This window comes from Rhizoctonia solani, chromosome 13 (genome assembly GCF_016906535.1).
Source record: "Rhizoctonia solani chromosome 13, complete sequence".
Lineage (NCBI taxonomy): Eukaryota > Fungi > Basidiomycota > Agaricomycetes > Cantharellales > Ceratobasidiaceae > Rhizoctonia > Rhizoctonia solani.
Genome location: NC_057382.1, coordinates 1,367,216 through 1,379,991, shown reverse-complemented (window position 1 = coordinate 1,379,991; position 12,776 = coordinate 1,367,216). Strand labels below are relative to the sequence as shown.

Genomic DNA, 12,776 nt, shown 5'->3' with positions numbered 1-12,776 from the left:
GGGTTCCACCCACACAAACTACTCTCAGGAGTCGCACCAGTCGCTAACAGCCTGACTTATCAAAGGACCGTGATTATAGCTCTTCATATGTAAAACTACTGTGTATAGGCTCCACTATGTCTTTTCTGCCGCCTAAAGTTGTAGGCTGGCATGAGAATTTGCAATACCCTTTGTGCACCAACGCTTTCGAGCCAACAACTGGAGGTCCCCAAGCAGATTTGCAAGCATAATCTTACCTTCCTCTATTGAGCTCTATCCTTATATTCAGCTATATGAGCTACAGCTGGCTGGGCTTCTACATTCCTTACTTAGGAGCCCTCGAATCCCTAATCAGCGCCAGCAATCCGTTTATAGATCAATTTTATAGCTTGATACTCACACTTCTTCTGTCTATGCGTATTGGATAGGCATATTATCTTGTTGACTTGTTTGTTTGAACTCACCTCCATCTGAAGGAGCGTAAGTTCCTCTAAATCTATGGTCCATACTTAAACCCATTATTATAGATGATCCAATTCATTCGACGCTGGCTTGAATACGGGAACAAGAATCTGTCATTGGATGACAGCACTGCCCTTCATTCAGGAATCACTTTCGTACTAGGATAATTATAAATTAACCCTATATAATAAGAACTTCAACTGAGCAGACGTACACAATTCAGCCAATACATAGTAGTAGCTTCAAATGAAGAATATTCAAGTTATTAATCATTAGTAAGTCTATATAAGCTATTCTACTATCATTTATTAATCCTTCAGAGCACTATATGGATACTCACATAGGACAAAAGTCACTACACATATCGTTCCAGGAGAGCAGCACGCACAGATGCTCTTCCACAAATACAATCGAGCAACCCTTGCTCAATGTTTCAGCATGAGCTTTAAGTTCTTCTCGGCTACACCAGAGCTGAATCTTCAACCAACTTTTCTGTACAATCCTCCCTTTACTCCCAATTGGATCGTGAACAGCCATGTCAAACATAGATCTCCATAAAATTAACATCTTCAGGGGGGATCTTGGTAATATAAGCAACCAAGTGCCCTTGAACGTTGCCTGCAACTAGGGTACCACAAATAGTAGAAATCCAAAAGGATATCTTGAGTATACTAACGTGCACTAACGATGGTGTATATGCACACAAGACCCCTTCTTTCATTACATTAGCTCTAGTATTCAGGTAATCTTGCGCTTGAACTACCGCACACCTCATATCATCCTACCTTTGTTATCGAGGAGATCGATAGTTACTAGTTCTGGCTTTAGGCGCTCAGCTGTGCGGACGCCTGGCCGGGCGCCGAAAGGATGAAAGAACCTGATGGCACTTATATCCCTCGCTGGAATACTATGACAGAGCGCACGTTTCAAAGAGATAAATAAGAATATGCCAAGGTCTCACGCATGTGTTCGGTCATCAGTCTCCGTTTCTGCTCTTAATTCTGATTTTCGGGCGACTTACAGGCTTAACCACCTGGTAGAAGCACAAGAACCAGCTCCATTGATCTATCTGACTTAATTAGAATACCATAAACATGTCATCATGACGGTGTTTGGCCCTTGGGGGAAAGGTGCTGTATGGTATAGTCATAATGCACGGCACTATTGTAACACGAAGCCACCAAGGTCGAATAATATGGTTGTGCACATGTGGTGGTCCCTTTCTAGAAGAGAAGCACCCTGGAAGTAATGACAATATATCGATTGGACGCGTGATATCGAAGATAGTAGATGCTCGATTCATACTTCATGCCGAACTCCTGGCAACCCAGCATAATCTGTAGACACGGTTTAGCAAGTATGACTAGTTATAGCCGTCCCCTACCGGTATCGAATTAGCATACACATATATGTCAGGCCCCTCAAGTCCATTAAATTGATAGAAATTCGTTAGAGATAGGATTCATGTTAAACTATATTATCCACTGCTACGAGAGCGTTTATGTTTGGAATACAGAACAATCTTTGATTATGAACGCGGCGTTGGATTGTGCCGCGACATCAGTTCCTTCAATTGAGCTTTCCCTCCTCAAACATCTCCAAAGTGACCTTGAGACTTTGTGCCACCGCCCCTTTGGATGCTTCCTTCATCTCTTCTTCCTCGTTGCCTCGGCTTCACTACCGGGTTCGACACCCGGCAGGGGCATGAGGAAAGTGAACGTTAGAAACGTTCCCCCTCGGCATTCTCGGAGATGAGATTTGTGACAAATGCCCCCGTGTTCGACTTGAACGTTATCTGTCACTACGGCATTAGTGATCGATTGCTACTGGTCTCAAACACCAACACTTACCAGCGACGGCGCGTAGAGGTCTATGTCCTCCGTCATCTCGAGGCCGGTCTTCAGAGCCACCTTTCGCTTGATGTACTTTGAGTTTTCCTCCAAAACCTCGCAGGAGGCGATCACCGGTACGAATGCCATTGGCTCACGAGCCTTGTGACGTAGGGCCTCGAACGCCTGTGCCCAAGAGATTTTAGAATCTTAGGAAAAGGAACAGTATATGCGTAGTTGAAGAAAGACATTTGGTAGTGTTGCTATATGAGGTGGATTGGCTGGTGAGAGCGCACTTTAGGCAGTGAGTGAAGCAGTCGGTACACCGAGTCGCCCTTTATACTTTTCCTATCGCACATGCCCGAAGGATTCAAGGCGGTGCGCTTCCTGCAGATTTCCGCTTTTGCTATTATCCATAATTGACTTGGTCAGCAACTGGGCAATGATTGGTCACCTCATGTTCTTGCTCATAAGTACAAGCGCTGAATAACTCCGCTTCAAATGCGGTCAAGGGAGCGTACGAATACATCCGGCCTTTGCCTCCACATTCATCAATGCTGAATCATTGCACGTGTAAGTTTAACTGGGTAGCAAACTTGAATATCCATGCTTTATATTCAATTACATACGGACATGAGCTCAAAAATATATTCGCATCATGAAGATTCATAACTATCCAGGGTTTCACCGGCCAAGATTGTGTTGTTCCAACTCTCTTACTAAGTCTGCGGAAGGGTCGTCTACAACTGGAGATGGTACCCTTCCAGAGTCACGGGTGTAACTCGAGTTGCCCCGTTAGCTGGAGCCTTTTCGCTGAGCGGAGAGTTGATTACATCGTCGCGCGAAGGGACAGGAAGGGGATCTTGTCTTCGAGCTGCCCCAGCAGCACGAGCTTGCGAGCGACAGCATGGCGGAATGCGTTGACTTCATCTACAATAAGTTGGCGCATGCCTTCGACAGAGTCTTCTTCCTCAAATCCGAAATCAAACGTCTAGAAAAAATTTATTCTGTTAGCGCATATACTGGACAAGACCATGACACTCACTGAGGAGCAGACAGGCTCATCACTAGGATCATGCCAGACAGCCAGGTAAGGGTGGCTCAAGGCCTGTTCACAGCTGATGCGTTTCGCAGGGTCAAATGCAAGAAGTTTTCCCAACAAATCGAGGGCCTGAGGATTTGCATGGGGTACATGGTGTGGAAAGGAATACGGGGCTTAATAGGAAGCGATCGGATATAATCTTGAGCCTAGGTAACGAAAGCCACGAACGAAGTAGCTTAAGGCCGGAGATCAATGTCTTTATTTAAAGCTACACTTACACGAGGAGATCCAACGCGACGCAGGGTATCTTCACTCGGTGTACCGAGGTGGTGGAGGATTTGGTTCAGTTGGTCAACGTAACTGAATAATTGTTCGACCATTTTGATGAATTATATGAAACAAGTGGCTTAACTTACTCGCGTCCCTTGAAAATAGGTTTGCCTCCGAGCAACTCTGCAAGAATACACCCGATAGACCAGACATCGACTAAACGTATGCATACAGTCAGCCCGGATTGATAAAGAACCAAACATTCACCTACTTGCAGTAGTCTAGTATATAGAAGGCACACGTTAGCAAGCCGCAAATCGCCATTACGATACCCCCCCCCCCAACTTACGTAGTTGCAAAGCTCAACATGATCTCTGGAGCACGGTACCATCTCGTCGCAACGTATTCGGTCATAAAGCCTTGGTTACCAGCAGCAGCCCTGGCGTCGCCTCCAGAAGCCACATATCCTCGAGCCAGACCAAAGTCGCAGATCTTGAGTTCGCAGTCGGCATTGACAAGAAGATTACCAGGTTTGAGATCACGATGAAGTACATTTGCTGAATGGATATACTATTTCCAAAATAAGCGCGTCAGGATGAATTGATCCCGGTTAAGGTTTTACAATAAGGGGATACCTTGAGGCCGCAAAGAGTTTGATACAAGAAGCTCTGGAAATGCGCGTCAGATAGCGGTTGGCCAGACCTGATGATCGCGTGAAGATCGGCTTCCATCAGCTCTTCATAGAGGTAGACTTCGTTAAAGTTTCCGCTGGCATCAAAGACGATATCCATGTCATAGAGACACGTTATCTGTAGGTTTGTTATGATTAGTAGGATGCTTTCCTAATTCGGTACTGGAGATGACCAGTGGCAGAGTTTATCGCAGATCTCGGCTTACATTCTTATGCCCTCTAAAGTGGTGCAATAGCCTAATTTCACGCAGACAACGTTTCGTCAGAATACGCTACGGGATCGTTCCGTGTGTAAGCATTGGATTGGTAACTGCAATCCAGGAACCTGTACCTTGGTAAAAATGTTTGTGATCTTCTTGATCGCGCAGCCTTCGCCGGACCTGCGGTGTTTGGCGGCCAACACGCATCCATATGCGCCCTGACCAAGCTCCTTGACAAACTGGTATTCAGCATCTATAATAAACTGTTGATTGAGGGCAGTGACCGTAACGCGTTGGGCGGCCATCGTGCACGAATCTTTGTAGGCCCAATACGTTAACTATGGTAGTTGGAATCAAGGAGCAAGACTCTCCTCAGTTGAGGATGGTGATGGGTTGGTGGGTTCGGATAGAACGTCTCGCCAGACTACATAAGCATCAAACTCGTGGCGGTGCTTAATGCGCGTGTCGGGCTAAACCCCAAAAACCTTGGTACCCTATAGCCAACGAGACTATTCATTAGAAATTAGTATATGTTGCGATTGTACATAAACAGCTCCAGGAAAACATGCAGTAAAGTAATGATACAGTGAGGGATCGTGGAGACGGTGATATCAGATTGAGATACAGTGTGAATAAAGCAAATGCATAAAGTGGAAATGGGGATAATGCATAACTAAACTTGAACAAAGGAAAACTTGATCATAGTTCCGAAAGCGCCCAGCGCATGTATCCACCTCTCGAAGCTTCGGTCTGGGTGGGTTGGGCTCCGAGACTCTTCTTCGCGGGGCATGGCGGGTCGCCATTGGGATACGACTAAGGTGTTGGGAAAGCTCGCAAGCTGTCGGCCTTAGTTCGGGGTTTCCCGCTAAGGCAGCCTCGACGATCTCCCACATCTTATCGCAAAGCCATTCGCTAGCAATAAGATTCTTGGGACGAGAAGGTCGCGATCCGCTTGCTATCAATCGTATGATGTGCGGTATGGATTGTATCTCAGAGTAGGGTATTTCATTACCCAGGAGCTAAAGACGATAGAAGTTATAGGGGTTGAAGCAGACAGAGAACGTCACTTTAACTAACCTCCCTAATCACCAATCCAAACGCAAAAATATCACTCTCCATAGTCTTAATTGGAATTCGTAGAGTTCCTGATTCATCGTTTGTCAACAAGATCTCGGGCTCATATATCGGATGCTCCCGTTCCCCCGCATACTTGTGATTGTTGCTTCATGAGACGCCCGAGCCAGGCCTAGGTCGGATAGACATGCGGTACAGTCCTCTTTGATCAATATGTTGGCCTAGTCAAAGTTAGGAAAAGTGACTACTTTACTGTTTGAAACGCACCCCTTTTAAATCACCATGTAATATGCCTAATTCATGCAAGTAACAGAGACCTTTCAAAGCATCGGAAACCTATGAATGGAGTTCAGCGGGTATCTCTCGAATGGCTAAATGACAGACGGCTCACAATGTCTCGGCGATTTGCATCCGGACACTTTAACAAGTAATCAGGCGCATTACCATTGGACATCCACCCAGAAATCATGTATATAGACATCCCTCCAGCGTCATATAACCCGTAAAATTCGAGAACATTAGGGTGTGATAATTCGCTCCATAATCGAACTTCACGCATAAGTTCCTAACGAAACGGTGAGTTCAATGGCAAAACCAAATAAATTGGCCATTTACCTTCCGTACCGGCTCCAATTCCTATCGTGGAACACTCTCAGTCGCTTCATCGCAACCTTCTCATGTGGAAATGTGACAAACTCTCCGAGAAATATCTATAACAGAAATGTCAATCTGTATAATTGGCTGAGACAAAATTGGGGTGGACATACATCGCACTGGCCTCCTGTCGCGACTGGAAATATAGTCGTTTTGCGAACTTGTGCCGTAATGTTTTTCACCCCGATCGCGGAGTTGGAGCAATTTCATTCAAACTCTGCAAAATCTTGTTCATCGTTGGTCGAGCACGAGGCTCATACTTCCAACATGATTGCAGCAATGACCACATTTTATCGCTTAGCCCACGTTCGACACACGTTGGCCCTCTTCTTCCGAAGGAAGAACTTCGGCCGCAGCAATAGCTGCCGCTTTTAGCGCATCGTCGCTAGTCGCAGGAATAGTGTATGCTGGCGTCCGTTTCCGTTTCAGGATCGGGCCGTACTGGAGTGATTGTGCTCATGACCTCCGTCAATGTGGTAGATGGATGATTGGGGATCGGGCCTTGGACTAGAAAGGCGACAAGCCCATGTGGCATGGGTACACCTTCGAATGGTGTTTTGTGAGTAAAAATCTAAAAACTCATGATCTCAGCTATGTGGGATATGGGATATGGAAGTATTTACTTGTAAAATGATTAAAGCTAAGGACCAAACGTCAGCACTGAGCATCATATCTGGGCAGGAAACCCGCCCCCGGATATACTTGGAGAGCCAGAAGTAAGCTCAAACATGGCTTTGTGGTTATAAAGAACAGTACCTCGGGTGCCATGCATCGTAATGCGCTTTGCCCTGCGAGTCGTATTACAAGGCTCAAGGGAGGGTTGACCTCGAACTTGGAACACAATGACAACCTCCGATTCGAGGTGTTCCTTGCGTGCCAACAAAATGGCACCCTGAGAAACAGTATAATTATCTCGGTCATGGACTACAGCGCAATCCAACTTACCGCATGTAGCCCCCGTGATGTAGCCCGTTTGAATGTAAATAGTGAAGACCTTGGGCAACCCCAACCACCTGGCTTTATTTGTTAAAGACTATACTGGAGCTCCCTCTATATTCATACCAAAGAAATATGTTTGGTATCTGGAATACTTTCACATAGTCCGAAAGCGTGCGTTCTTCCCATGGAGAAACCAATCCCAATATTTGAGTCCTTTGCTCCTTAACGTAACGGCACAAGCCTAGGAAGGGCAATATATTCTTGTGTGTCAACCGCGACCAGATGCAGGCCTCTTGAAGTAATCGCTATACGTCTAGGTTAATAGCAATAAGAGTTTCAAACGAAGCAACCTACTCTCTGTAGGAGTTTATATAGTATTTGGTCGTCCGGACGAGGTTGGCAGAGTCGAACTGCAACCAGGGTTGCCCCATGTTCTTCTTGATTGGCGGCTGTTCCTCGAAGTCGGTATCGGGAATAAACTTGTCTTCGAGTATGTTGGCAAGATAGGTCATGATTGAACCATTTCCGCGCATCGGTGTCCACTGTAGAGTCGAATCTGCAAAGACAAGTCTCGAATATTCCGAAGATAATGTGCATCCTCCATCTTGTTGATGTCGGATATAGTGACAAAAGGAACGTGTGTCACTTGAAGCATTGGGGAGTCGGTCTGCTCGCCAAGCGGCTTATCGCGTATTGATAAAAGCTCATCCATGAGGGGCGCCACTATTGGGGAGAGTTGATGGGCATTTAATAGAGGCTGATGTTGGGCGACTGTCGTTATGCTGTCGTGGACCTCTTTAGTGAGTGCTTCGAGTCCCTTCAAAAAGTTCTCTCCACTCGAGGAAGCATCCAGATGTCTCTGGGTTATTCGCGAACGGGTGAACTACAGAGATCGATTGTTTGGACGCGAGTATAACAACAACAGAACCGCCTTACCCCGTCCCTAGCCAATCGCCCCATTGCGGTGGAAGTCGAAGGCACCGAGGACTGCACACCCATCGGTTCAGGATTTTCGATAGCAGGCTCAGGTGACTCTTCGGCTATCCTCAGCAATTTTTCCTCCAAATCACGATCGTCCAGCTCCTTGGCCCGTATGTAATTTTTTGCCCATTCTCGTTCAAAGCCGAGCTAACCACGCGAACACCTGGATCAATTGGGGATCGATGTCCAACCGAGATCAACTTACAACATGGTGTATATCGCATTCACCCAATGCCCTAAGCTCTACCTCAAGACACGTGGCGATTTTCCCCTCGTCAACAATAGCTTGGTAGGGAGATAAAGACTCCCATTGACGCAATGCCTCGATTACGCGGCTGAGAGTACTGATACACCAATTAGTACACCAAACCGCAAGAAGCAAAACTGGGACCGACTTGTCTACGTCCAGTAGCACAGACTCCAGACCAGGTTCTCCGTACATATCTTGTATTCTATCAAGAATATCTCGTGATCGACGATGCACCTGGCGGAAACGTTGCTATTCACGTGGCTCGATCAATTCAATCGACAATTGTGGAGCTGGGTGGTTGGGCCACACGTACCTGATGTACCTCCACCTTACTACATATTTTCCAGAGAGAGTGAACCTTGTCTGCAATATCGTCGACTGAGATGGGCCTCATGCCGAGGGGGCTTATAGTTTAGATACACCAAATCGCGAAGCAGTAATATATGAATGTGGAGCGCAAGGCGCTTAAGCTGTGTAAGATCAAGGATTGACACAAACCTGCCCAGGTAAACCAGGAACAGCGATCAATGCAAGGATACACTGAGTAAAAAGACCAAGGCGCAGTCCGTCGCTGCTGATGCTCAGATTGTCAGCCCTTAGAGCACGAGGATACAGGCTATTAGGCGAGTCGAGTACTTAGTTACAGTTCGCAAATGATAGGCAAACAGGTTGGTTGAGACAAACTGCACCAGTACGGAAGTTGGAGTACTGAGGTAGGAACTCGCAAGTAGTTGTGACGTCATACATGAATCAATGGTCGGGAAGAAATTGACCTTCAGAATTGCAATCCGCAAACCTTCGTACACGTGATCGCGTTTCCGGCGAGTGTCAGGCTCCGTCAGCCCGCCAACTCAAGAAACTCGGCCCGGAAGACTAGTTTGTGGATGTAAAAGATTTTTTAGAAGAGAAACGTCAACTTATTACATGCGGAATACACCAAAAGCTCCCTCAGCCGTGCCAGACTGGGCAGAGTTCGAGCTTGGGCGCCTTTCTCTTGCCGCAAGAGCGAGGCCTAGTCCAACAACATCTCTAGTGTCTTGAGGGCGAATGATACCATCATCCCATAATCGGGAAGTCGCATACAATGACGTGGATTGATCTTCAATTTCAGCCTTTAGTGAAGCATGTTGTGCGGGGTCCCTAGTTTAGAAAAAAAAATCAATGACTTGATCAACATCAGAGAAATAATCATACTTTGATACAGTGGCCATCACCTCGGATAGTTGACCGGATCCCATCACAGATACCTTCGCGTTCTGAAACTAAATTGAGCAACGAATTTTTAGGAGAGCTCCCAGCACTTACAGGCCACATCCACAGAAATCGCGGAGAGTACTAGCACCGACAATATGTAAATAAAAGTACTTATCCCTTTTTGATCAACTTACAGCACGCCCGCACATCCCTATAAACATTATCAGCTACATAGCTGATACATTTTGGAAACCCCTACCGTAGTTGCCAGCACCAAACGATCCGCCGACGATCACAGTTAACTTTGGCACGTCAACACAAGCAACTGCTCGGACCATCTTCGCGCCGTCCTTAGCTATCCCACCGCGCTCCGCCTTTGAGCCGACCATATACCCTAGAGTGAAACGTAGATCAACACTGCAGCTCCCAGAACAAATAGAAGACACCAACCAGTAACATTAACCAGGAACAGAAGCGGGATTTTCCGCTGAGAGCACAACTCGATGAAATGGGTCGCCTTCAATGCAGAAGGCGAAAACAAAATCCCATTGTTGGCTATGATCCCAACGGGATAGCCATGAATATGCGCGAACCCCTACTCCAAGTAAGTATTGAACATGGGTACGTATAAATACCTGATATAAACTATGCTACGTACCGTAAGGATGGTGGGACCGTATTCTTTCTTAAATTCACGGAAGCTCGAACCATCTACGATCCTGGCAATGACATCTCGCATATCAAATCCTTGACGCACATCTGTGCCAACAATCCCATGAAGATCACGAGCAGAATATAGGGGCTCCTCTGGCACCTTGAGAGGCTAACCGCATACACTATGATAAGAAATGGCAATTCACTGGATCAACTAGATGCATAAACGTACTGGATTGGCAACCCAGCCTCCATTTCCGAGATCAGCAATGCATGCTCGAGCTATTTCAATAGCATGCGCATCGTCGCGCGCAAGATGATCAGTGACACCTGATTCAGAAGAATGCATGTCGCCACCCCCAAGCGTTTCATCGTCAACAACTTCTCCGGTTGCTGCTTTTACAAGGGGTGGACCAGCTAAGAAGATTCGGCCTACACAAAATCCAGGTTGGAGAAATCGATGCAATCAGTAACTGTGCCGACAGACCTTGTTGCCGAACTATGATGTTTTCATCGGCCATGGCGGGGACATATGCACCACCAGCGACACTAATTCCATGAACAACACTGATCTGAATGGAAATCAGACAGATCACCCTCTGTTTCTATTTCATTTACCTGTGGAATTCCCATCCTACTCATTTGGGCCATATTATAGAAGATGCGTCCAAAGTGCTCTCGATCAGGAAAGACGCTTGCTTGATGGGGCAACGCCGCACCCCCAGATTCGACTGCAGACTACTTAGCTTAAGGACGACATGTCCAGTCCACATATGCCTACCGAGATAAACGCAGGGTAGCCCATTTTGCATGGCAATTTCCTGGGCTCGCAAGTGTTTCTTGACCTATCAACCAAAGGCCAATTAGTACAACCTTCTTACAAGATTATCAGTCTGGCTTTTACGTACTGTCATAGGAAAATAACTTCCGCCCTTCACCGTGGCGTCATTGCAAACAATTACACATTCTCGACCGTTGATTCTCCCTATCCCAGTAATTATGCCAGCCCCAGGGACGCTGTTGTCGTATAGATCATACGCTGCCAGCGATGACAATTCCAAGAATGGCGAATGTGGGTCGAGCAACAAGGCGATTCTGCGAATAGATTAAATTATTGACATTTTGACTGATTAAAGTTTATATACCTCTCTCGTGGTGTCTTCTTCCCTTTCGAGCGCATTCTTTCTTGGGCTTTTGCTCCGCCTCCCTCACGGGCGGCGCCAACTAATTCTTCATACTTCGAAACCTGGTAAAGGCGTTAGAGAAGTTGTCGCAGGTTTCGGGCAAGCCTACCAGCGCATCCATTGCTTCCGCCTTTTCAACAAAGTCTGGGCTGGTTGTCGACAGTAAAGAAGGCAACCTCGATGCATCGTGAACACTGCGTCGCACAATATGCGATGTGGACAATGCAGGAGTCCTCCCAGCGCGTACAAACCGACTCAGCCTGAGCATACTTGGATCCCAGATCAGGTCGAAGCAAAGTTGGCAAAATTCAGGCAAGCTCCCTCGAGGACGCTGGTCATTCCCCACAATGATCCGTCCGCTTGATAACGTAATACGATGATCTGACCGACTTGTGGCTCAAACAAGAGCCCAGCCACCGTATCGGTCATAATCTTAAATATGCGACAAGACAAGCCGGCAGATGTCACGCTGCCATCCCTCGTGCCACATCAGGGCTTGTAGGAAAGCCAAAACAAAAAGCTCTTGGGAAACACAGTGTGGACATTTCAGGGTGTGATTATTACAAGCTTCTAGGAGCGGGCGCCTTGTTTTTTTTAAACCATCAATCGGACGAAAGCCGATGATCCTTAGATTACAAGGCTTCTTTGACGATCCAAAACGTGCCGCTCGACATCGTGATCTCTTGATCCAGTTTCCAAACCCCTCACCAGCAAGAACTCTGAGTCTTCTATTGCAGGCCGTCAGGCTCACCAAGCTCCGAACAGGGATACATTTTTAGTACCTCGAAGCTACAGACCTGATAAACTCACTGGCCCTGGTTGGCTCTCACCCATTATTCCAGGCAAGCACAGTCCGGACTTTGGATCATATGAAGTTGACGTATGGGCGGAGACATCGATTCGGATAGTACCGATCGAGCATAAGAAGTCACTAATATGTACTAATTTTTACATACATTAGCAGAGCAGGTATGCATCCTACTAATCTAATACCCCGGACGAACGGTAAATAGAACTTTAATTCTGATTATCCCCTTTGATCGCGCAGGGAGTTAGGACTCTCGGGCCGTAGCCCCATTGGTACATCTCAGTACACTATAGCCGCGCGCAACCAACCTCTGGTGAAAGATTTGACATATGTCCAATCTCAGGTGTGGCACTGGTGTAGCAACATCATTAGCGCATGACGATCGGGCTGACAAGCCGTCAAAGCCTTGACTACCTTTTTAAACCAAATATTCTCCAAGCATGGCGAGCGCGCCCCGTCTCAGGATTCATCTGTACATACCTTGTCAAAGGCGCTGATCGCATTGCAATTCACAGTGCGCGCCTGCGACCCAACATCTCCGAACAATTCTACTCGTACTATGATA

At 46.7% G+C, this 12,776-nt stretch overlaps 2 protein-coding genes across 2 annotated transcripts; both read right to left on the bottom strand.

Annotated features, from left to right (window-relative positions):
- Positions 1–2,161: 2,161 nt before the first annotated feature.
- On the bottom strand, positions 2,162–8,563 carry RhiXN_07262 (mitogen activated protein kinase; the record flags this gene model as incomplete). The annotated part of the gene is made up of 29 exons (XM_043327078.1): positions 2,162–2,236; positions 2,292–2,456; positions 2,991–3,051; positions 3,104–3,261; positions 3,316–3,441; positions 3,591–3,672; positions 3,729–3,798; positions 3,850–3,863; positions 3,932–4,152; positions 4,218–4,391; positions 4,480–4,545; positions 4,605–4,811; positions 5,208–5,492; positions 5,551–5,618; positions 5,684–5,768; positions 5,815–5,883; positions 5,939–6,112; positions 6,163–6,183; positions 6,508–6,642; positions 6,665–6,772; positions 6,825–6,841; positions 6,904–7,093; positions 7,147–7,214; positions 7,414–7,445; positions 7,495–7,624; positions 7,684–8,023; positions 8,077–8,268; positions 8,327–8,465; positions 8,517–8,563. The coding sequence occupies 29 exons, from the start codon at positions 8,561–8,563 to the stop codon at positions 2,162–2,164; spliced, it is 3,519 nt and encodes a 1,172-aa protein (XP_043185550.1).
- Positions 8,564–9,291: 728 nt separating this feature from the next.
- On the bottom strand, positions 9,292–11,671 carry RhiXN_07261 (3-methylcrotonyl-CoA carboxylase beta subunit; the record flags this gene model as incomplete). Its single annotated transcript, XM_043327077.1, has 15 exons — positions 9,292–9,511; positions 9,566–9,627; positions 9,677–9,706; positions 9,760–9,776; positions 9,825–9,959; positions 10,016–10,160; positions 10,224–10,388; positions 10,452–10,651; positions 10,707–10,791; positions 10,838–10,950; positions 11,001–11,064; positions 11,128–11,314; positions 11,365–11,465; positions 11,513–11,597; positions 11,655–11,671. The coding sequence occupies 15 exons, from the start codon at positions 11,669–11,671 to the stop codon at positions 9,292–9,294; spliced, it is 1,626 nt and encodes a 541-aa protein (XP_043185549.1).
- Positions 11,672–12,776: the final 1,105 nt, after the last annotated feature.